The sequence below is a fragment of the Pezoporus occidentalis genome, unplaced genomic scaffold, assembly GCF_034315485.1.
Source record: "Pezoporus occidentalis ecotype Australia unplaced genomic scaffold, CSIRO_AGI_Poc_V1 ctg50, whole genome shotgun sequence".
Taxonomy (NCBI): Eukaryota; Metazoa; Chordata; class Aves; order Psittaciformes; family Psittacidae; genus Pezoporus; species Pezoporus occidentalis.
In genome coordinates, this window is record NW_026915836.1 from 3118686 (window position 1) to 3142228 (window position 23543).

General features: G+C 43.1%; 1 protein-coding gene across 3 annotated transcripts in view; it reads left to right on the forward strand.

Annotated features, from left to right (window-relative positions):
- Positions 1-23543, forward strand: part of PTPN14 (protein tyrosine phosphatase non-receptor type 14) — a 122281-nt gene that overhangs the window by 38322 nt on the left and 60416 nt on the right. For all 3 annotated transcript variants that reach the window (XM_062637061.1, XM_062637060.1, XM_062637063.1), the window contains exons 2-3: positions 11742-12067; positions 19452-19621. In XM_062637061.1, coding sequence (XP_062493045.1) covers positions 11894-12067; positions 19452-19621 — 344 coding nt within the window. In that variant the 5' untranslated portion in view covers positions 11742-11893. The remainder of the gene's footprint in view (positions 1-11741; positions 12068-19451; positions 19622-23543) is intronic.

Below are 23543 nucleotides of genomic sequence, written 5' to 3' on the forward strand. Positions count from 1 at the left end.
TCTCTTTTCCCAAGTAACAAGTGATGGGACAACAGGAAACGTCCTCAAGTAGTGCCAGGGGAGGTTTAAATGGAGCTGAGGAACAATTCCTTCCCCAGAGGGTGCTCAGGCATTGGAACAGGCTGCCCAGGGCAGGGCTGCAGTCACCGTCCCTGCCATGGGTTAGTGGTGGCCTTGGCAGTGCTGGGGAACAGTTGGACTTGATGAGCTTAAAGGGCTTTTCCAGCCTGGTTGATTCCATGATTCATAATGCCTGCTGTCTTCAGCAGGTGGGCTTCATTCCTTCTTTTTTGTTCTTGTCAAGTAGAGAAGTGTGAACTTGGAAATGGAAAACTGAAGGTCTTGAGTCTGATTTTGTATTTCCATTGTAGTCTATCAGTACCAAGAAGGAAGAGCAGAGCTGGTGTTCTTCATGGGGATGGTCAACAAACTGCAGGGGTTTCTCGCTCCTTCCTCTATGTGGCATTTGGAATGGCTTGATCTGTCTATTCATGCCTGGCATCAGTGCCGTAAATAATTACCCTGTGGCCTTTTGGTCCGTAGTAACTCTTTCAGAAAAGCACAGCTAATCATTTTATGGAAAAGGCAGTTAATTCTCGGCACATTTGTCTTGGAGCCTTCTCTCTGCAAATGGAAATGATGAACTTCAGCAGTGCTGAACAGCTCGGATGGAATCGCAGTGCCCTGCCGGCTTGGCGGCAGCACTTCCCTTTTCCCTTCCACTGGTACTGTTGCCTTGCATGCAGTAGATACTGCTGTAGGACAGCATTGTGTGCGGTCTTGTCTTCTCCCTTTTTGTCATCACATACAGCAACTTTTGCATGAGGCCTTTAGTGACATGGTTTAGTGGTGGCCTTGGCAGTGCTGGGGTAAAGGTTGGACTTGATCTTAAAGGCCTTTTTCAACCCCATTGACTGTATGATTCTATTCTTGCTATCCATCTCCTAGCTTTGAGATTGCTGTGCTGTTCATTGAGCTCCTTTAAGAATGAGTGTGATCTGTTGGCCGTGCCCGCATAAAGCTGCAGAGGAATACGTATATCAGGCTTCAAGTTAAAGAAACAAAACGCTTCCCACTTGCTAACCAGAGACAGAATTACAGGAAGGGCTGCACTCGCTTTCTGTTCCTTGTTTCTTCTCTTGCTTCTCCCTGCACTGCAGTTAATGCTGAGTGTAAATGTTAGGGATACCTCATCGCCTGAGACTGCTGTATGTTCAAATACAAGATACCAAAAGAGAGAACATATAAACAGCAGGGTTATTTAACCATTTTTATTTTACTCCACCTTCTTCTGTCCCAGTGTTTAGGTTTTGTACTTGTAAGAAAATAAACTTAAGTAATCTGTCCGATATTCGTATTTGTCTGCATTCAGTAGAACTTCAGTGGCCACTACGGTGGATCAAAGGCCTATTTGTGCCACTTTTGATATACATGTACAATAAATACACCTACCTGTGGTCATACAGAAGATGTTTTGATTTTGTGCAAGTTGTGTTTAGATGGAGGTTTCTTTTTTCCATATGAGAACTGAAAGCCAGGCTAAACTGTGTGGTTTAAATCTGAATTGCTTGTAAAGAAGAGGAAACCCGTGAAATGGTCATGTTAGATGTTAGTGCTTCTGTCTCTCCATTTCAATATACAAAGTCTATTCTGTGAGCTAGGGAGGGTCACAACTTACAAGTCAGTTTTGGTCTTTGCGTTCTAGTCATGCTACAATGCTAACATAAAAATGGATTAGTGTGAACAGAGAATAAAGCTCTTTTATTTTAAAGAAAATTTTCCTTTCGACTCATGGCTGAAGTAAAACTTTCTGCAAAGCTTTTTTTCCCTCTGAAGTGTTACAAAGCAGCTGCCTTCTCTCATAGAGTCGGCTAACAAGAATTGGGCTGTAATCTCATTAAAAGCTGATAACGTCAAGTATGACTCCAAATGAAGCTATCATCATATGAAAAGGGTGAGTAATTTGTCCAGGGAATGGTGGCAAAGAGTTTATTGAAGCACTGTTCTGAAAGCTGAGCAGAGAATGGCATGCCACAGGTTTTACAATTTATTACAGTGATCTTGTGTAGAAAGCTGCAACTTGTATTTTGTACTCCAAAACTAACAGTTTTACTAGCCTTCGGTGCAAAGCTGTTCTCTTGAGGAGAATTAATGACAAATAGTATGTTAGAGGAAAGAAGCCAATCTAAACCTATCAATTATAGTGCTGTTATAAGTAAAAAAGAAAAATCACACCTTTTTACAATGAAACAATATGGAATCAGAGTTTGTACAGGTCCTTCCTCTGTCAGTGCAGCTAGCAGCACTTATTGGAATGCTGTGGAATTATATGTGTAATTTGCCTCCCAAACTCCTTTGAAAACTTTTGGAAAACATACTAGTGTTGAAGGATTCCCATTGATAGCTTGAGTAGTATTTGAGGCGTAAGAGTTTCCTTGTTGAAAGTTCTTAGGCAAAAACAGGCCATCTGTTGTTAATAATAACTCCTATCTGCTGTCCAACTCCCTGATACCAGGTAATTGTGTTCAAATCTTGTTTATCAGTGCGATCTGCAGCAGAGATGAAGGAAGAGCACCAAGGGCTGCTCACAGAGGGGTCCCTTTGTAGCCCTGTGGTTCTGAGGCACCAGTCAAAGGAGTCAGTCGCTTCAAAGCAGGTTCCCCCCCCCCAACCCTGCCTTTAGCCATAAATCTTTCTTCTCAGTATTTTGACTCTTTCAGGCTGGTGTTTAAGCCCACACAGTGGGCACTGGAAAATAATCCCTTACTACAGAAAGAAAAGTCCTGTTAGCTCATTTCCGGCAGCTATTCTGTATTTTAGATGAGGTGTTTTGCTGTCGAAACAAACGCGGTTATTCATAGACCATGGCTCTGTGATTTACATCAAGGCCTATATTCAGTAAAGATAACAGGGTTACTTTCTTCATGCATGTGCACACGATATAATCCTCCTTGAAGGAATTATTTCCATTTTGTAGCAGCATTTTGTAGCATCGATGTTTTAATGCATTGAGTCATGGAGAGGCTTTTTTCCATGCAAGTGCAGAAGTTCATGTTATGATTGTGGATGAAATATCTACTTATGTAACTAAATGTGCTCAGTTGTGAGTTAGGATGTACAGTGTGCATACTTTTACTGTGTTATTCCCCCCACTTCCTTTCTCCTCCATCCCATCACACTCGCTTACCTGAAGCAATACTTCTTCCATTGCATTATCCTGATTCAGTCATGAATACCTGTATGGGATTAAGTGAGCCTCTCTTGGGAATGTACGCCATTGCTCTGAACTTCCAGAAACTGGGTAAGATTTTATTGTTACTATAAGCCTGCAGGTATGGGTCTCACTTCATTTGGTGCCAGTCTGGTTACTGACATCAGTGAGAGTAGCACTGCATCCATAAGGAAAATGGTAGAGTTGGAGCAGTCATGCTGTTGACATTTGATATGCTGCAAGTTGAGTGCTTCCTGCTGATTTTTCCCTTCTCCCTCAGTTACATGTGTGATTCTTTGGGCTTTACAAGACAAATTTGTTAAGGAAACATTTTCTTTCCCTGTGGGTCAAGGAATGCCAATATGTTGGAACTTCCTTAAATAAGGTAGGTACCTTTTAGACTTGTGCAGTCTTTAGAGTTAAGGGCAGGATGATGCATTTTAGCAATCTGTAGTTCTAACTCATGTTTTCCCAATTTCAGTTCATTTTAAAGACTATAATTTTCCAAAATATGTATATGAAAAGAAGCAAACCACAGTGAGAGGTACACAGGCATGCCCACTGTTGGAGCAGAAGTTGTAGAGACTCGCATGTATAAGCCACATTCGCATCAGAAGAAAGGCAGGAGCAGAATAGCACACCTTTATTAAATGCATAGGACCATATTTCGCTGGGACCGTATTACCCAGCAGGGTCTCATGTGAGGGCAGCACTGCATGAACTGCATGCTTGAGAACAGCTATTTCTTTTTCATTAAAGCAGGATAGGTGATGTTTGAACTTCTGTTGTCTTCATTTTTGACAAACTTTTTATCCCATTGGTTGAAATCAAAGAATAACCAGCACCAGCTGGTGGGTGTTTAACTAGTGTGAATGCACTGGGGTGTATGATTTTACTCTTAACACTTGCCTCTGTTAGAGCTATTGCTTCTTCATGTTATCCTGTGTTCAGAACTTAAGTTTTACTCATGTCTTTGTAACATGAGAGACTAATGAAAACACAGTGTAAGGAGTTTTTCTGTGGTTTTAACTAAGCATATCTGTCACTATTTTATAATGGTTTTATATGGCTATCAATCACATTTAGCAGGAAATGTAATCTCTTCCAATCACTGTAGCTCAAACAAGTCTGAAGGAGCTGAAAACTGTCACAGAGATGACTAGCTGAAAGGAAAAGTAAATGGCACTGATACGATGTTGCTACTGATTGTAGCCAGGGGGGTAATATAGGGACACAAAGTGAAGAATCCAGTCAACTCTCCTGAGAGGTTTTAAGTCATCTGTATATAACTGATGTAAAATAGTTGACCCTTACAGTAACAGTTAAGTTTCCATGATATTTGATTGCTAAGAAGTATTTAGTGAAAATTTAGGGTGCAGGAACTTGTGCTTTTGGTGCCTTTCTTAGACAGCTGGTGTAGTACCAAGCCTGAAAGAAGGATGTGCCCAGATACCAGTGTTGGTCTGACTTCTCTTCTTCCGAATGGTTTGTCCATGTTGAAGATACAGCCCATCCAGAGTCTGTAATAATAACTTTTCTTAGGGGCATTCAATTACAGAATGAATTGCTTTATTTTGGGTAAAAAAAGTGCTATCTAAATCAGCTGGCTACTTCACATTTTATTCTTAGACTTTTATTCTACCATAGCTTTGCCGTAGAGGAAGAATGGGATTATGTTCTAGGAAGCTCCTTCACCTGCTGAGCCCAGGAGCCTGCCTTGGGCTGTGAGTTCAGAACTTGCCCAGCTGACCTGACCAGCTGCTGTCAATGAATGCAGCACTGCTCTTATTCTTCCTCCTCTGAGGTGTGTGGTTCTGCTCTCTCCCCTGTGCCAGGTGAGCTGCTCATGCTGGGCTCCACCGTGAGCTGTTTAAGCACACTAACCAAGCTGAAAGGATCCCATTTTACTGAGTTAGAGATGTAAAGTGGGGAAGAGAGCAGGAGTTTCCTCTCATTCCTGGCAGTAGGGAGCTCCTAGATGAGAATGCCTCAGGGGCAAAACTGCATCCTTGGTCCGGTGCCATCCAGGCACCAATCACTCTTGGCTGTTTCTAGTTTGAGGTCTTGCAGTAACATAGCCAAGGTGTGAGGTTGTAAATAGTTAACTGCTGTACCCTGGTGATCTAAAACCTGCCATGGCGGAGAGGTGGAGCTGCTGCAGACACTTGGCATGGGCAGGCAGGCAGCTTTTCCTACTCGAAGGAAAACTGCTGGGGTCTGGCATTTCACTTCATTGGGGGTTTTTGGCTTTAGAACACAAGGTGTTCAGGTGAATGGTAAAAACTCCAGCTTCATTACTCACGTTGTTGTGGACTAAAACTGACTGCAATGGCACCCCCAGTGTCATTTAGTTATGTTACTCCTAACTTGAATGCTTACACTAACTCAAAGAATCCTTCATAAGTAGTTAGAAAGACCTGTTGAGGGTATTCTGGAGTGAGGAGTAAGGAAATTATGGATAAGGCTCTCATCTGTGTTTGGGAAGTTCACATCTTTTCTGTAATAGAGGCTGTTGGGATACTTAGATCCACAAAAATGCTTGTTACATGTGGACCTTGATGCTGAAGAGTAATGGGTGTTTGTTTGCCTGATAGATGTGTCCACGCAACTCCGTAGTTCTGTGGATGCACAAGAATGGTGTTTTCACAGAAAGAACGGTGCTTTAGCGTGTGAGAAGGGAATAACAGAGGTGCACCTACTAACATTTATGCACTTCAGAGTCAGTGAGTACATACTCTTGGAGGTATTGTGACAAAAGGGAAGAAAGGGTAGAATTTTAACTGTCCCAAACTGAAGTGTTTCTTTTGACTTCATTGAAACCTCTCTGGACATTTTATTTAGGCTACTAAAAGCAGAATCTGACCCAAGTCAGGTACAATGACTGTGTGAAAACACACAGTGGCTTTGATAAAAAATCTCTGCTACAGCAAAGATGGATCTGATGGAAAATGGATATTTTCCTGGGAAGGGAAAGCTGTGATGGAATTGGGAAAGTAGAATTGTAACTGTGTGATTTTTGAATCTTTGTCCACTGTGTACTGGTGTCTGATGGTGCACAGTGGTAGCAGCAGTAGCAGTCATCTTCTACTTTGTATGTCTTAGAGAGCCCTTGGCATCTATTCGTGTACACAAGTATTGGGTTTATTACTAGATGGATTAGGGTAATACCTAAATCTCCCGCAGATTTAAATGCCTGAAGATGAGGTCCATGTCTTGTCAGGGACTATATAAGCAAGTAGTTGAAAACAGTGGCCTTGCAGCAGAAGGCTTGTATAATGTAAGGGTTAAAACCCCCTTTAATCTCTCCAGAGATGGATTTGGCTCCTGGGGGTTTACCAAGCTTTATGGGAATTCCACTCATAACTGGGTGGGATGCGGACACCTCGCCAGGCACAGAAATACGCCACACCATGCTCTACCTGCATGAAACTCTCACATGAGAGCAGTAAAGGCAGAGAAAGCTATTCCACAGAGAGAGATCTCCTCCTCTAGACAGAACTCGGCTAGATGGAGATGGGTTGTGCCAGACTCCCTGTCTCCTGCACGCTGTTACTCTTCCCTAAAACTGTAGGCTAGCACATCCCTTGCCGCTTGCATCACATGCTGTGGTCTCAGGCCCAGCCCAGGGTTACATACTTCTGTTAGGTGTGCTGCTGCTCCTGCAGTCTTGGAATGCTGGAGGGCTGCCATGTGCTGTTGGTAAATACAGGCTGCAGTTTGACAGTAATCACTGTCTTCCTGGAGTTTCAGAAATTACCCACAGAAGCAAATGAAGTGAGAGCAAGCATTCTGCTTTCAGCGCCTTTCCTATCGGATGCTCCTTTCAACGTGGTTCAATGTATTAACTCTGTAACAAAGAGCAAGTCGTGTACTTGGAAACGTCCTGAGAGAAGAAGTCTTTCTCTCTTCTGGCCTTTAAAGAAGTTTAAGGAAGCAGGAGAGTGCCCTGTGATTGGAGCAGTGCCCTTCGCCACACAAAGCAGCTTCTGCGCCATGGCCTCCTCCTTCTGAAACACATAGTGGCTTCCCTTGCTCCCCCAGTCTGTCTATTAAAACTACTAACATCTGGCCAGCCCCAGCTGGCTTTGGGGGAATGAAGGAAGAATTTTTCCTGTTTCTACCTTCTTTGGTTTTAGGTTTGGAAAAGTCATAAGACATTCATCGGTTTGCTTTGTGTGTGCTAGTGGTTTGACCTGGTTTCACTGTAATGTCTCATAAAGGAAAGAAAAATACTGGTTTGGAAAGGCACACATCTTTATCTGCGTAAGGAAATTTAAATCCATAAGGAGGTTTTGTATTTCATACAGAAACTAAGTAAATGTTCTTAAAAATCAGAACTAATTCTGTGTTACATATCACAGTGTGAATCTGACCTAGTTCTTCTTGCAGAGCTGGCTCTGCTGATAGGTAGTGCTATTGCACTGGTCATGATTAGGCTGGTTGCTGATAGGTAGTGTTATTGCTCCAGGTCATGATTAGCCTTTTCCTGCCCAAACCATTACAGCTGTGCCATCTGCAGCTTGGAGGTGTTTCAGTTTGGTGCCCAGGTTGTGCTTGGGAGATAATCTTTGTTATACAAGATGAGTGTGTTTTCTTACCTCTGCTTGTGTGAATAACTGTATTCTGTTGCTGAGCGATGGGGGAGTGGTACCAACTGAAAACTCTTTTGTCCAGGGAAGGACTTCTTGCACAAGTACTCGGTGGCTTTAAGCCAAAAGAGGGGAGATTTAGATTAGATATTAGGAAGTTCTTGCCTGTAAGGGTGCTGAGGTGCTGGCACAGGGTGCCCAGAGGAGCTGTGGCTGCCCCATCCCTGGCAGTGTTTAAGGCCAGGTTGGATGGGGCATGGAGCAACCTGCTCTAGTGGAAGGTGTCCCTGCCCGTGGCAGAGGGTTGGAACTGGATGAGCTTTAAAGGTCCCATCCAACACAGCCCAAACTATGATTCTGTGATTTCTTCTCTCTTCTCTTGCAAGATGCAGCGATGTTACGAGAGACTGAACTGCCACTGGATAGATCATACATCCATATCTGCTGCCTTTGCCCAGGCAGTATGCTGGTAAGGCTTCCATTACATCATGAAGTAGAGTGAGATAGGTAAGCTTGTCTTGAGCTGAAATGTAGATGTTTTGTATCGGGCTCCATCCTTAAGCTGCTTTCTAGCAGTAGAAGAAAGTATCCAAAATAATCAAAACATGGAACAAAAAGATTAAAGGAAAAAAAACCCAAGTTTGTAAAGAGCTCAGTCTAGTTTCTCTTCAGAAAAACAAATCCTTAAATAGAAGGTATCAGCTTAAAAGTTGTCATCTTGATGTCTTTCACACTTGAAATAAATCCTTTTTTAGAATTAGAATAAGTTCATGTTTATTTGATGAGCCGTTTGGAGGCTTGCTTTAGTTTCACTGGTTTTATTTGGTTTTAAGTGAAAGTGTGAGTTTGAGAAATGTTGTGGACGCCTTCATAGTTGGTTAGCTTGGCTGGGGACATTGCCGCTCTTCGGCAATCCTTTAGCCAGGAAAGGAGATCCTGTAATGGAATAATCCTTCACTTGAAAGACCAAACCCTTCTGTTTCTTGTCATCATCTTCTTTTCTCAGTTGTCTGCAAAATAACTGAGTAAAAATGGATGCTCCTGATGCTTTTAAGATTATACAAACAAAAACCACTGTTTGCTTTAGGAACCTGTGTGTAACCAGGGCCTTTGAGATCTTCTTTAGGAAGCTTACCAGAAAACCCAAATGGGAAGTTGGTCATCCAGAAGAAGTGTAAACAGGAAAGTTAGACATGTGCATTGGATTGAAAATTAATCGTTGCTACAGGCTGGGCTGATCGGAGCCATTTCGAGCTGTCTTGATTCATTCTTTAAGTGCAAACTAAGTGTGACAAGTTGTACCGAACAGCTGTCATCAGGCATTCATGTGTATTTAAGTGAAGTGAAAAAGTACCCCAAACCCTGTGGCCCGAAGTGCATTGTTATCAAATCTGTATGCCTGACTCATCACCTTCAGCAGAGTTAAAGGAAAACGCCTGATACTTTACTGCTTTTGGAAAAGGGAGGCAAATATCCTTGTTTATGATAGAGTAATTCATTTGCAATCCATGTCAACATTGCCATTGTACAAGAATTAGTGGGTTTATTCCAGAACAGCATGTTTGCACACATGTCTTCTGGGACTGCTTATCCTCAGAAAGCTGTAGTGTTCCATGTGCCTGGTCAGCAAGGCCAATCACATTGACTTCTTGTAAACTGACATTGATTTCTTAGAATCATAGAATGGTTTGGGTTGGAAAGGGCCTTAAGATCATCTAGTTCCAACCCCCCTGCCATGGGCAGGGACACCTCACACTAGACCATGTCAACCATCCAACCTGGCCTTGAACACTGCTAGGGATGGAGCATTCATCACTTCTTTGGGTAACCTGTTCCAGTGCCTTACCATCCTCACAGTGAAGAACATCTTTAGGCTGCTACTAACTGTACAACTACTGTATAGAGGATGGCTCATACTCTGCAAAGAGATGTGTGCAGCTAACAGTAATGAAAGGGAAGGGGTTATTTTCAGGCTAGCTAAAACTCCCCATGTGTCTGGCTTAGAATAATCTGCAAAGCCAGAGACTGAACACAAATGCTGTTCTTGATAAGATGTAGTCCTCCACACCCTTCCTTCTCTGTAATTTCCTTCCATACTTCCCACTTTTCAACCTCATGCTGCAGTTTTGGATACGTTTGTCGGCAAGATAATTGCCAAATAGTTGACATGGGGTTAAAGCAGTAGCTTGGCCTGTGTGTTTTAGTACCCGGCTCTGCTGCCATCCTCCTGAGTGATGTTGGACAAGCTGGCTAATGTTTGTTTCAGTTCCTCTTGTTTGAGTCATGGGTCACCAGGTTGTTGTGAAGATGTATTCATGTGTCTTGGCCGGCTTCTGATGTTAGAGATGCAAGGTATAACAGCTCTCTCATGCAGTCCTATGAAAATAATACATTATTTCTGACCCCATGAAAGTTAGAATGGGAGATTAAACTACAGGAGCTAATGTGATAGGTTTGTTTGCACTTCAGTCAAATAGCAAAGCCCCTTCTCAAAGTCTCTAGGCTTTGCTCTGGTGAAGCTAGTAGGCTACCAGGGTAGTCACACACCTAAGTGAGAGGGTTGCTTGTGGTTTTCTGTTTCTGTGTTTTGGGGTTTGTTTTTGTGTTGCTTTAACCCCCTAATAAGCATGGGGATATACTGGCTTTGGAAAATACACTGACTCAAATACGTGATGGTTCTGTTTCTAGTATAACGATAATCCCTGTAGTCAGTTGGGCTGCTTTTAATGATCTCCATAGCAACTACATGCAGTAAAAAGTGAAAATAACCGAGTCATGCAGTTCTCTGCCAGATGATACACGCAAGCAATGTACTAATATCTGTTTGAAACGTCACACTGGGCTAAATGATGCCTACTCTGCTGGCAATGCTCTCCAGGCCTTCTCCTAAGCAGCAAGGAAATGGGAGGTAGCTTCTGTTTGCAGTACTATTTGTTACAAGGAATGGACTTTTAAATGCCAGCTTTCATGTCCCTTCACTTCTTGCTCCAGAATATTCAAATGGAAGCAGGAAGGCTTGGTAGCAAGTAGTTTGCTTTTTACTCCATGCCTCTCTGCACGTGAAAAGTGACATTTTAAAGCTGTAAATGCTTTGGTTTGGTTTAGCTTGGACCTGCTCCTAACTAAGCTTTGAGAGAGAAGTGGATCTCACAGATCCACTAAATGTCCTTTTTTCGGTATCTCTGCTTCTTCTGTCTACTTTGTATTTTGGCTTCACAGTTGCATGTGTCCCTGATAAATATCAGTAGTCATTAGAACCAGTGTCTAGAGTATGTGTTCTCTCCCTCTCATGGAGTGTTATCAAGGTGTCTGACAGTTGTCTTCCTGCAGTTACTCATTCCACCTGAAAGGGTGGAATACAGAATTGCTTTGGAGCTGGAAGTGAGCAACATGTCAGGGATTGCATCAGAGGAGCCTTCTCTGAAATGGCTTGGATGCTTCTTGCCTTTCACATGCATACTTGGGGGTTTATTTTTTCAGAGGTGCGTTTCCTGCTGGCTGCAGCCAGCCTTTCTTCTTTCAGAATCACACCTCTTTTAAATGCCTCTGTTCCTTCTCTTTTTTAAGCTAGCTTTCAAAGCTGGCCCGAGGGCACCAAAACTTAACTTGAAGATTATGTTATGGACCCCTGTGGTGGGGGTAATGGTGGGAGAGTTAGCACCTCTGGATGCCTGCCCTGAAGAGTTGCTGTTTGTTCTGAGCTTCTCAAAGAAGGGCTTTGCAATTAAATCTGTGCTTTGCATTCAGTGCCAAAAGAGAGTTTTGAAAGACGTGTTGTATGAGGTGTTCTTCTGGGAGGTGCAAGTGCCTGGCAGTCCTGTGCATGGAGGTGTTTAGTTTATGGCTTAAAATGTGACTCTTTTCCTTTAAGCTTTTTTGCACTGAACTTTGGGAACATCTTGTTTCACACTTAACTCTACGGATTTGTATGTCTGTTGCAGGAATCCCTTGAAGCTCTCCCTGGGAATGGACAGCTACCTCTATTTCTGGAGGAGAGTCGTGGCACTTGAAGAAGCCTTCAAGGCGAGTCGACAAGGGTGCTGATAACTCTGGGAAGAGCACAGGGAAGGGGCTGCCTTCCAGGCCAGCAGCCATGCCTTTCGGGCTGAAGCTGCGACGGACCAGGCGCTACAACGTCCTGAGCAAGAACTGCTTTGTGACAAGGATCCGTCTGCTGGACAGCAATGTGATCGAGTGCACCCTCTCCGTGGAGAGCACGGGGCAGGAGTGCTTGGAAGCTGTTGCTCAGAGGCTGGAGTTACGTGAGGTAAGAGAATCTTGGGAAAGACCGTGTGTCACTGTGTATAATCTGACATGTTTTGATCCCAGTTGGGCAAGCTGTTTGTTCCAGTCGTGGTATTCTCGGAGCTGGAGCTTGGGCAAGCATACTCTGGCTGCATGAAAACTGAAGGCAGAACAGCACTTGGGGTTATTTGCTGCTGCTCATTCATCAGAGCTCTGAGAGCTCTTGTAGTGTGAAGATGAGCTTTCTTCTTCTCTTAGAAAGCGATGGGTGTTACTTGTTGAACTGGGATGCCAATGGCTGAGTTACAATAAGTTTTGACTGAACCTAACCCTGGTTTCACCAGCGCTGGTGACTGAATTATGCCAGTGGGAGGGAAATCACTGGCTTTTAAGTGTCCACCTTCCTATTCTTGTTTCAGAGAGAAGCAACAGTTGTGTTAACCCCAAGGCAACTTATAATAGTTTGAGGATGGTGGTTTTTTCCTTCATTTTGTTTAATTGAAATATTTCACATCTGAAACTCTGAAAGGCTGCTTTTACATTTCCAATGCTTCTGAAAAGGGTGAATAACTCAGTCTTACTTTCTTAAAGACTGAAATCCTTTATTGTCTGCTTCTCGCTGTAGAGTTCGGTGTTATTCTGAGCGTTGAGATGTTTTATAGAAATCTCTCTCCAACATGTATGGCACAAATGAACTGTGTTATCTCACTTTCTATGGACTCCTTACATGCATCCTGCATACTTCTAGGCTTTTGCAAATCACAAGTTAAAAACCCCGCTTGGAAGTTGCTGCATTATCATGACTGTCCTGGCTGGTGCTTTCTCTATGCACAGCTGGGAAATCTAATCGTCATAGAATCAACTAGGTAACCTTGAAGTGTCTTACGTTTGTTGTTCCACAGCAATGGAGCAACAAATGAAAGACATTCATGGTAATGCTGGCAGCTGGAGCCTGGCATACAAATAACTAGTGCAGATGAAAACCAAACAAAAATCCCTTTTTGTACATCAGTAATGATAAAGAATGAGAAAAGAATCTCACTCTGTGTGTGAGTAGTCAGGAACAGGGCAGAGTCTGAATATTGCATGATGATTTTTCTTCCTTGGATTTTATGTAGATTTTGGTAGAATAATCTTCCCCCTTCCCTTCTAGGGATGAGCATTTCCCAGAAATTCCTTGTTTTCCTTTGTTTTTATTCTTTTTCTTCTATTGGTGCTGCTTTAGGGTGTCCTCACAGAGAGGTCAGGTCCTTCCCTTCAGTGCAAAAAGGAGTTAAATGAATGATGTGGTTCTCCTCTTATTCCTTGTGGGCTTATAGAAACATGAAATGATTTGGGTTGGAAAGGACCTTAAGATCATCCAGTTCCAACCCCTCTCCCTTGGGCAGGGACAGCTCACACCAAACTATGTCACCCAAGGCTCTGTCCAACCTGGTCTTGAACACCTCCAGGGATGGAACATTCACAACTTCCTTGAGCAATCCATTCCAGTGCCTCACCACCCTCACAGTAAAGAACTTCTGCCTTGGATCTAACCTGAACTGCCCCTGTTTGAATCCGTATCTGCTTGGTGGAGTAGAAGTCTGGGGCCTAATGGCTCTCTCTGGAGCTTCACCTGTGTTTGTGAACAGCAGTGCCATGTGGGTCAGCATTCTTTTCCACAAAGCATGTTTTGATTTTGGAATGTGTTTTTTTTCCACTTGGGAACAAAGCCTGAAGTTTCAGAATTTTCCAGAGAAAAGAGATTGGGCAGTAGAGCAGCAAAGGAAGTTGTTCTGTTCAGTGTTCAATTCCACGGGCTTCTTCTATTGCTTTGGTTTCTTTCATTTTCAAACTGATTTGTGTCATGCAAAAAGAAATATGTCAGCACAAAATGTTTGTGTTTCGAGATGAAAAATACTTGAACAACACAGAAGAGAATGCTTTGATGTTGCTGGAACACTTTCCCCTTCTTTCATTACCCTCCCTGCCTTTTTTTTTTTCCCAAACAAAGTTTTGGCAACATTGAACTCATTTTGTAAGGTTCAGATTTCAACAGGAGAGCAGTTTTTGACAGAAATTGTTGCCTTTTTTTTTTTTAATCTCCTTTTCTGGTTGATTCTGGTAGCATCCGTTGCTGCTTTCAGTGTTTAGGGGAGAAGAGAATTACTGACCTCTTTCATAGAATCCTAGAATAGTGAGGGTTAGAAAGGACCTTAAGATCATCCAGTTCCAACCCCCTGCCATGCTCAGGGATGCCTCACACTAGACCATGTCACCCAAGGCTCTGTCCAACCTGGCCTTGAACACTGCCGGGGATGGGGCGTTTACCACTTCTTTGGGCAACCTTTTCCAGCGCCTCAGCACCCTCACAGAGAGGAACTTCTGCCTTGGATCTAACCTGAACTTGCCCTGTTTCAGTTTGAAGCCATCACCCCTTGTCCTATCGCTGCAGTCCCTGATGAAGAGTCCCTCTCCAGCATCCTTGTAGCCCCCTTCAGACACTGGAAGCTGCTCTGAGGTCTCCACGCAGCTTCTCTTCTCCAGGCTGAACAGCCCCAATATTCTCAGCCTGTCTCCATACAGGAGGTGCTGCAGCCCCTGATCATCCTTGTGGCCTCCTCTGGACTTGCTCCAGCAGCTCCATGTCCTTCGTATGTGTTCTCTTAACAGAAAAGATCAATTTTTGATTGATGCTTTACCTTCGTGTTAGGAATACATCCATCAAGATGACTTCTTCTGTCCACATACCCCTATTAAAAAGCCGAACTGCTTGAGATTACTGTAGGCATTGTTGTGAAGGACTGTCAATTGTGATACACATGACTGAAAAACGGTATCTAATGGATTATGCATATTTCTGTTTGATCTCTGGGGAATGCAGCTCCCTGCCTGCCTGAGTCAGGGTTCAGGGGTAGGTCAGTAGAAAGTGTAGCCATGTAACTACTGTAAAACCTGGTTTTATCCTTTTCAGCAAAGCTCTTTAGAAAGCATCAGGTCTCCTAGTTGAACAATTACTGCTTCCAACGAAATGAGCTCTTAGGCCAGCGTTATGTAAAAAGTAAAGATGAGAAGAGGGGAGGAAGGGAAAGAGAGGAAAATACAAAGTCGGAAATGTCATTTTATACTGTTTTATGTGTATGCACAGATTACAAAAAGGATATTTTTCCCCAATGTAATGGCATTTTTCCCTTCGAGTGAGACTAAGTGAATCTGCTTGAAATAGCAGAGTAATCCGTGCAACTCTGTTGCGAGACTTCACGTCTCTTTCTCCTTTTTGTTCCTCTTAATTCAATTTGCAAAATGATAAGAAGTTCAAAGATGGAATGTGCTGATGTGTTGTAAGGGGGTTGGGTTGGTAAGAAGGTCCTCTCCAACCAAAGTTACTCTTTCAAGCTCTGTTTCCCAGCGGTACCTCCAGCACTGAGGTGCTGCAGGATGGTAGCAGGCTGAGCACCTCAGACAGATGCTGACTGCTTTGGTGGCCATTTGCTGCTGTTCTGGCCTTGCTTTCTGTGTCCTCCTGAAAGCCTGGTTTTGGCAGCTAGCTTGCCTTGCAGTTTGGCTTGGTTTGGTTTGACATGTCCTGCAGCAAAGCTGGGATAGGGTTCAGGCAGCGCTTGGACAAGAGACCTTCTAGGAACACTTGGCTGCTGGAAGTGGTGCGAGAGCCCCGGGATAGCAGGGTTTAATGCTTGTAGCCCAGAGGAGCTGGAACTTTGCCTCTTCATCAAGGATAAATATTTAGTTGGCTGCTTAACCAGATGCTTTAATAAACACTGAGTCTGTCTTGTTGGATCCCTTTGAATGAGATTTGCTGGTTTAGTAAATGGCTGTCATCTGCTGTTGACAATTCTACTTGTTTTGCCTGACGTAAAGGCAGGGGTAGTTCTGGGTTTGGTACTGTAGCTAAGTCCCAAGCAAGTATGTTGCCTTCTGAAGTGGCAGCTATAATGTCTTCTTTTTGAAGACTTCTCAGCACAGGTTTCGTGTATCCAGATTTCTTTCCTGGCTCACCGTATCTTGAGGGTCAGCTTTTCCCGTAGAGTTGTTGCGATGTGCTGGTGCTCTGGTTCTTGTCTGCTGCTTTAGCAGAGGACTACAGGTCCTGGAGGAGTGTAAGCCACTTTCCTTGTGCCACTTATGGAATCATGTTTGGTAGGTAAGGCAGATTTTTAAACCTTGAGAGGAAAATGAATGTAAACTCTTTTCTAACAGAGCTCTGTGTAATTGCAGATTAAGCAGACCAACTGCAGTTCAGTAGCAACTGAAAGTCTGTGTGTGTCAGATGGATGTGTGTGCATACATTTGGCACTAAGAAAAGCTTTCCTTCAGTGTGTATCATCAGTCTGTCAACTGTGACTGGAAGCATCATTCTCTTTCTTTGCCACTTTGCTAGAGCAGCCCATGATACTTCAGAGCCTGCCAGGGATAGGTGTAGACGCTTACTCCATGAATACTGAAGTCATGGTTTACTTTGTATAGATGGACAAATGGACCAGCTTTTGGAATCAACTGAGTTTTCAATCAGCTACTGACTGAGGAAAAGATCCTAATTTTATATTCCTTCATCTAATTTGTGGGATATCTGTACTCTGAAAATATTTTGTGGGCTGAAGTGTATAGCAATACATGAAACGGGTTGCATAAGGCCCTTGAGACAGTCATGCCTCTTGATAGCATACTGAACTTGATGGTCCAGCCATTTCCATCCCATGTTGCTCTGTTCTTGTTTGGGCATTACTCATGTTCTTAGGGAGTAGAATTTTTTCAGGCATTTGATGTAGTGGCTACACAAGTCCTTTCCCACTGTGGGTTGTTAAAAATGCTGATGTTCTCAGGAAGTGAAGTTCCTAGTGGCAGGGAGCTGATAGTCACACAACTGTGTTGGTTATGGTGGGTTTGGTCTCTCCAAAATGCATTTGTGACTCGAGCGCTGCTCTGCAGCCCCTGTGCTTCACCTCCAGTTGCCTGATCCTCTCCAGGCTGCTTTCAAAGAAAAGTCATCTTTCAGTTGCATGAAATGCCTGCTGCTGTGGTCAGCCCACTGTGTCCGCTGGAGTCTAGAAGCTTAAACACTGCATTCCTTTCAGTCGGTTCTTAACCCTTGGAAGTGATTCAGGATTCTGGATTTGGTACCTGAAGTGCCTTTCTGTAGCAAATCTAAACTTCTGTTGTCCTCCTGCCCTCCTGTGCTCTTTTGAGCTGTTTAATTGCAATACCCTCATAATCCCTTGAGTAACTCTTTTAGTCTTCAGGCTCCAAATCATTTTAGTCGCTAGATCTTTTACAAGTACTTGCCGTGGCAACTTTGGGTCCTAGGTGATGTGAATCACCTTTTTACAGTCATATGGAAGATCTGTTTCCACAGCTCTGCTCTGTTTCTTGTTGAGATGAGCAGCCCTGCAGTGATTTTAAAGATTTTCTGCGTTAAAGGATTTCCCTTATGAGGTGGTAAAATCACTGCTTTTTTCTGCCTTCATGTGAATTCCTTTCCTTTACCATCTCTGCTGTACCTCCCACCTTCATTTTAATCTAGTGTCATGGGGAGCTTGTCAGTAAGAACTTTTTATCCAGTGATGGCTACAGGAGATTAGACATGTACCAGTGAATTGGTTAGGTTTGGTTTAAGTTTATCCTATGGGAGATGCTGTCCTCTTGGTTTATTTGTGCCCTGGATTGATGGATTTATTGAAGATACCTTTAAATTCTACAAGGAAATATTGTATTGATTCTCTTCAAAAAAGGAATGCTCTTGCTTCACTGTACCAAAGTGGGCTCAAAGAGAAAGGGCTGAGCACTGTTCACTGTATGCTTGTCAGGCCTAACTGAGGAATTAAGTTGAATTAGGTTATCACCTTAGTTAAACGCTGCTCTGGCCAAGCTGTTGATGGGGGCTTTTGCAAAGAGTAGTGGTTACAATTGGCCTGCTGCTTTTGAAGACTTTATATATCAAAGCATGAACTTGTGGAAAATCCAGGTGGTGAAATGTTGATGGTTGATTTAAAGGCCAAACTTTCTGGAGGCATTGAAAGTCATTTCAGATGAAAGCTAAAACAGCAAATAGAGGTTTTTCTAGTCTTTCTTCAAGTATCTTCATTTAAAAATGTGATGCTATATATAAAGGATTTTGACTGCCTGTGGAAGGACTGTTGTCCACTTAAGTTAAGCTATAGCACCACAGTAAGTGTTGTGTGTGTTTTAGGCTTAATCTAATCCAATGGAAAGTTCTGGAAAGTCTTTATGGAATAGGGAATAGTTGGATTAAATGCCAAGAAACTATACTGAAATAAAATGAGAGAAATAAGCAGGAATAGGAATGATCGCACTTTCAAGTCTTGGTGCCTGCAGAAGTTCCTCTCGCAGCTACAGTGTCTTCATTCCAGTGTTTAGTACAGAGTGGTACTGTGTATTGAAGGCACTGCTGGAAGTCTCCAGATGCTCTCAGCTGAAATACTGAAGATGTTGAAACAAACTTCACAGTTGGGCTACAGTCAGATTTCCAAGCAACCGAGGGATGAGTTCCTTTGCTAAATATGAATGCGTTTTTTCTCCTTTTCTCCAGATCTGTAGTTGTAGTACTTGCTCTTAGTTACAGGATGCATTTGCCTGCAGTAGTACATCGGTGTATTCAACGCAGTGGTTGAAGAGCTTTTCAATAGAACCCTTCATGACGGATGGGCTGCTTATTACCCATTTGTCGTATTGGAAGCTCCAGTTCCGAACACTGTTCCTTGTTAATTGCTCTCCACCAGCAACTGTCCTGTGTGGCTTATACAGGAGGTGACTACAGATTTACACAGGATAGGAAATGGCTGAGGTTTTCAACCAGGTATTCCTGTAAAAGCCTAGAGCAAACAACTTGGGTGCTGAATGTTTTAAGTGTATCCATCAGAAAACCTTGTGAATGCATTAAAAAAGTAAACACGTTCTGTATTGGGTTCTGTTATTGGCAAATACACTTTGACACATGCATGTAGGTTTGCATTCTGCATTTCATAGTTGGAAGAGTCCTAGTGCTTTGCCTGCAGTGATCCAGAGTCTCCTGAAGTCTTTGTGCTTTGATTCAGACCTAGTGTTTGCTGTCTGTTCACAAGGCTCAGTGTAAATGAAGACAAAGACTCAGGCACTGTCTGTAAATCATTTATGTAACCTGTGCTACAACGTCAGCTAGAGTTCTTTCAAGTGCACTTGAAAGAGATGGGAAGGGGCAGATAGTACTCCGTGAAGTTTATTGCAATATTAATTTGTCATTGCCTTCAAGATTGTCCTAAAAATAAAGGGCAGTAGAAAAGAAATTACTCTGATTTTGCATATGGAAAAACATACACAATGCCATCTGTTCTTATTTGCATTTGTGTCATTGATAGTGTGTGTATGATCTAGCTGAACAAGGTAAACTGACACTCTTTGCTTTCTTTATCTAGACACACTACTTCGGCCTTTGGTTTCTTAGCAAGAGCCAGCAAGTCCGCTGGGTTGAACTGGAAAAACCTCTAAAGAAGCAGCTGGACAAATTTGCCAATGAGCCTTTGCTTTTCTTTGGGGTGATGTTCTACGTGCCCAGTGTTTCCCGACTGCAGCAGGAGGTAACAAGGTATGTGCTTGTCCTCTGTTCACACTATTGTGGTACAGCTGGGAGGGAACAGGCAGTTGCTCCGTTTCTGGCACTCAGTATTTGCTTAGGTATCATCTGGTTCTTTCCTTTCCTGGTGATTGCACAAATGGGGAGAAGTTAGAGAAGTCACCTCTTGAATTATATCTGTTTTGGGGGGGGGAAGCAATACCGGTGAATGATTATACATGACCAACTGCAGGAACAAAAAGGGAGCCATAAATACATGTTCAATTTTAAATGGGACCATGGTGAACATAGTCTTTTCTGTAACCTACAATTGATTAAAAGGAAGCCATAGGCAAAGGACCTCTATATACAGCTTTTGTGTATTACTCTTATGTCTGCCTGTGCTTTGCTGAAAGTGAACTTTGACATCTTTTCTGTGGTTTGCCCATCCCACTCCTGATTTTTTTTCCCCTTACACTTCACAAAAGGAGGAAAATTGTTAGAGGGCATTATTCCTGTAATTATGTTCAGGGTGTACCTTTGCAAACAACTCGAGTGGGAATTGCTCTTTTATTCGGAGCCCTGTGCTGCAGTTGTAACAATGCAGCTATTTTGAGGGGCTATTTCTTGTAAACCACATCACTGTGTGGTTTTTGCACATCTGTGCTGTGTTTGAATGTAAAAAAAAAAGGGGAGAAAACAAGCCCACCTCACCCCGAAATGGGTGGGCTTGTTTGCTTTTTAACCAGAATTATTTCATTTATCTGGTCTACAGCAGAGTTGCATCAGCACAGCTAAAGGTAAAGCCTGGGATAAGTGGGTGAGGGCTATGGGGTGCTGGAAGCATCTGCACTGAAAACAGTGTTCTGTTGCTGCAAACCTGCACATGGTCAGTGTGGCTAAATAAGTAGTGGAGAAAAAAGTGGCTTTTTCTTTATATTGCATTTTTCATATTGAAGTTTATGTATTTTAAAGGATTTCTTTGAACACTGGAGAATTGACTTTGGTGGGATGTGACAGATTCGCTTCTTCAAGTGGCAGCTGTCGAGCAGTCCCTTGACTACTGTATGTGCAGAATTCTTGCCAAACAGTAGACTGAAAGCATCACAAAGCTTCAGTTTCCCTGGGAATAGACTGAACATCAATGCTTGTCTGTGTCTGTGTGTTCCTGCTTTGTACATGTTGGGAGAGGGAAGCCTCATAGCTTTTTCCTTCAGAATCCTTTAACATGCAGTCAGAATGCCTGTTGCTCACTTTTGTCAGCCTAAGCCTGGCCTAGCTGTGTGTGAGGTAGCATTGTAGCTACTTGGATGCTATTACCTCTTCAAGCTGCAGCCTGCAGTGCTGATTGCTCATTCACAGCTCACCTGCAGAGGTATATTTGCTTGTTCTTCCCAGGTTGGTAATAACAAAACATTTCAGTGACAATTGCACTTCACGACACTCAGTTGGAGTGGCTGCTGAATTGGGTTTCTCTCTGAAAGTGATTGATAACATAAGCTGCAGTCTTATAAGTGCCCCTTGTGTTTCTTTAAGTGTCTGTAGCAAACCCAGCAGCTCCCTGATGGATCTCAGGTACAGAATAGCCTGTTAAGTTTTTTGCTTGTTTGCTTCCTGAAGTGTGGAATCGCTTTGCTGTGATGATGTGATGTTGGTGATGTGATGGCAGGAAACCTTCAACTGTGCAATTCTAGGTAGATGCAGTAAATCTCATGTTTGAAGCAGTGTGGTGGAGGACTCTTCTGAACCAAGTGGTGGAGAAAGACTTAGTCTAAAGTGTGATTAGATGGCCAGATGGGGAGGTTGTGTATTTCTGTGTTCACTTTTGGTAAGCAAACGGATTTGAAATTGAGACTGGCTGCTTTTAGGATTAGGTTTGATCATGATGCAATTACCTGTGATGGTGAGGTAGGCATTAGACTCACCCACTCAGGGCCTACGTATTTGACTCGTGTTTACGTACATGACAAATCTGTCTTCAATGCAGAACTTGTGATCAGACTCCATCTGCTTCTGGGCAGCTGCAGAACCACCACCACCAAACCAATCCATCACCAAAGGCTGAAGCTGCAAAGCAAGTGACAGGACTGCTAGCAGTGAACCCGTTGCCTTTGTAACCTTCTCTTGGTGAAAACATTTCCAGCCCTGAGCTTTCTTGGCCATTGCTGGAGCTTGAGGTGAAACCCGTCTCTCAGTCCAGGCTTTTAGTTAAGAGTAGGCTCCAGGATTGATTGATATTCCTTGAAGATGATGGAAAGTCTTCCGAGAAAACTTCAGCAAACACATAATCCACAAGTACTCAAAACTCAAAGAATTGAATTATTGAGATGGCTTATATATTATATAATTATATATTATACATATTATATATAATATATATTGTGTTTTCATATATTATATATTTTGTAGTATATATTATATATTAGGTTATAGATTTTTTGCTTGATAGCTGTTTTTGAGAGATTTGTCCTGAATTGACTATTCCTCCCTGCTTCTGGCAACTGCGCCTCATGTGCTGTCATTGCAAAGAGGGAAAATGATCCAAGCTTTTAGGTTTTGTTGGTCGAGAGGAGCCTTACTTGTGGGGTTGGTCAGTGGCTCTAAGGCAGTGTTCCTAAATCATTTTTATTTGGAAGACCATCTGACTCATCCGAACAATCTCTGGACCATTTGTGTTCTGCTATTGCTTGGGACTGACAGGGGGAATCCTTGTACAAAAAAGTTCATATTCAGGTGAAACAGTAAGGATTTATTGAGAAAATTCAAACTTCTTTCCATTTTATCATTACTGTCGGAAGCCTGAAATGCTAATTATGCCTGCAGGATCCTGGATTCAATGCAGGCTGGGGGATGGAGGGTGATAATATCCCAGAGGAGAAGGGTAAAAAGATGGTATGACAGGTTGGACATGACCTGGCAATGTGTGCTTGCAGCCCAGAGGAAGCCACTCATATCTTGGGCTGCATCCAAAGGATCATGGCCAGCAGGTCAAGGGAGGGGATTCTGCCCCTCTACTCTGCTCTCATGATGTCCCACCTACAGTCCGCCATCCTGCTCTGGAGTGCGCAGTACAGGAAGGACATGGACCTGTTGGAAAGGGTCCAGAGAAGGCCACAGAAATGATCAGAGGGATGGAGCATCCCTCCTGTGAGGAATGGCTGAGAGAGCTGGGGTTCTTCAGCCTGGAGAAGACTCCAGGAGGATCTTATTGCAGCCTTTCAGCTCTTAAAAGGGGCCTATATGAAAGATGGGAGATACTCTTTAGCAGGGCCTGTTGCGATAGGATGAGGGGTGATGCTTTTAAACTGAAAGAGGGGAGGTTCAGGCTGGATGTAAGGAAAAAATTCTTTATGATGAGGGTGGTGAAACACTGAAACCTGAAGGTGTCAGTAGGAGTTTCACTGTGTTGTCATTGCTGTAATTTGGAAGTTTCTAGAAGAATTTGTGATAAAGCACATGAAAAAACAAACGAAACCACCCCTCTCCATGCTCGATGACAGCTACAGCAGGAGCCATTTGGGTGGGAGTAGGGGGGGCTTGGCACATTAGCAGAAGGCACTTTCCATGGGAGCCTACTGAGAGACAACCTCTTTCTCCTCACCCAGCTGCTCTTGGAGTGAGCAGCCACCGCAGGTGGAGATGTTGCCTATGCTTCTGGCATAGTTAAAGCACCTGGGATCTGCATCCTGCCTGATATAAAGAAGTCTTTGTGATGCCCCGTAGAGTAGATATTTGCATAGATTAGAAATATCAATGTACCTTTTATTTTCTGCTAACCCCTCAGAGGGGAGGCATCCTTTCAACCATTTACTACTTAAAAAATCACTCTTTGTGCAGTGTCTAAAGTAAACAAGCTTCCTTTCACTGTGCTCTTGTTCCAAACCCAGAGAACCCACACACTCTTGTGGCTTTCTGACAGTGTGGGTGCAGTGCTGCTTTCTGCACAAGTATCAGA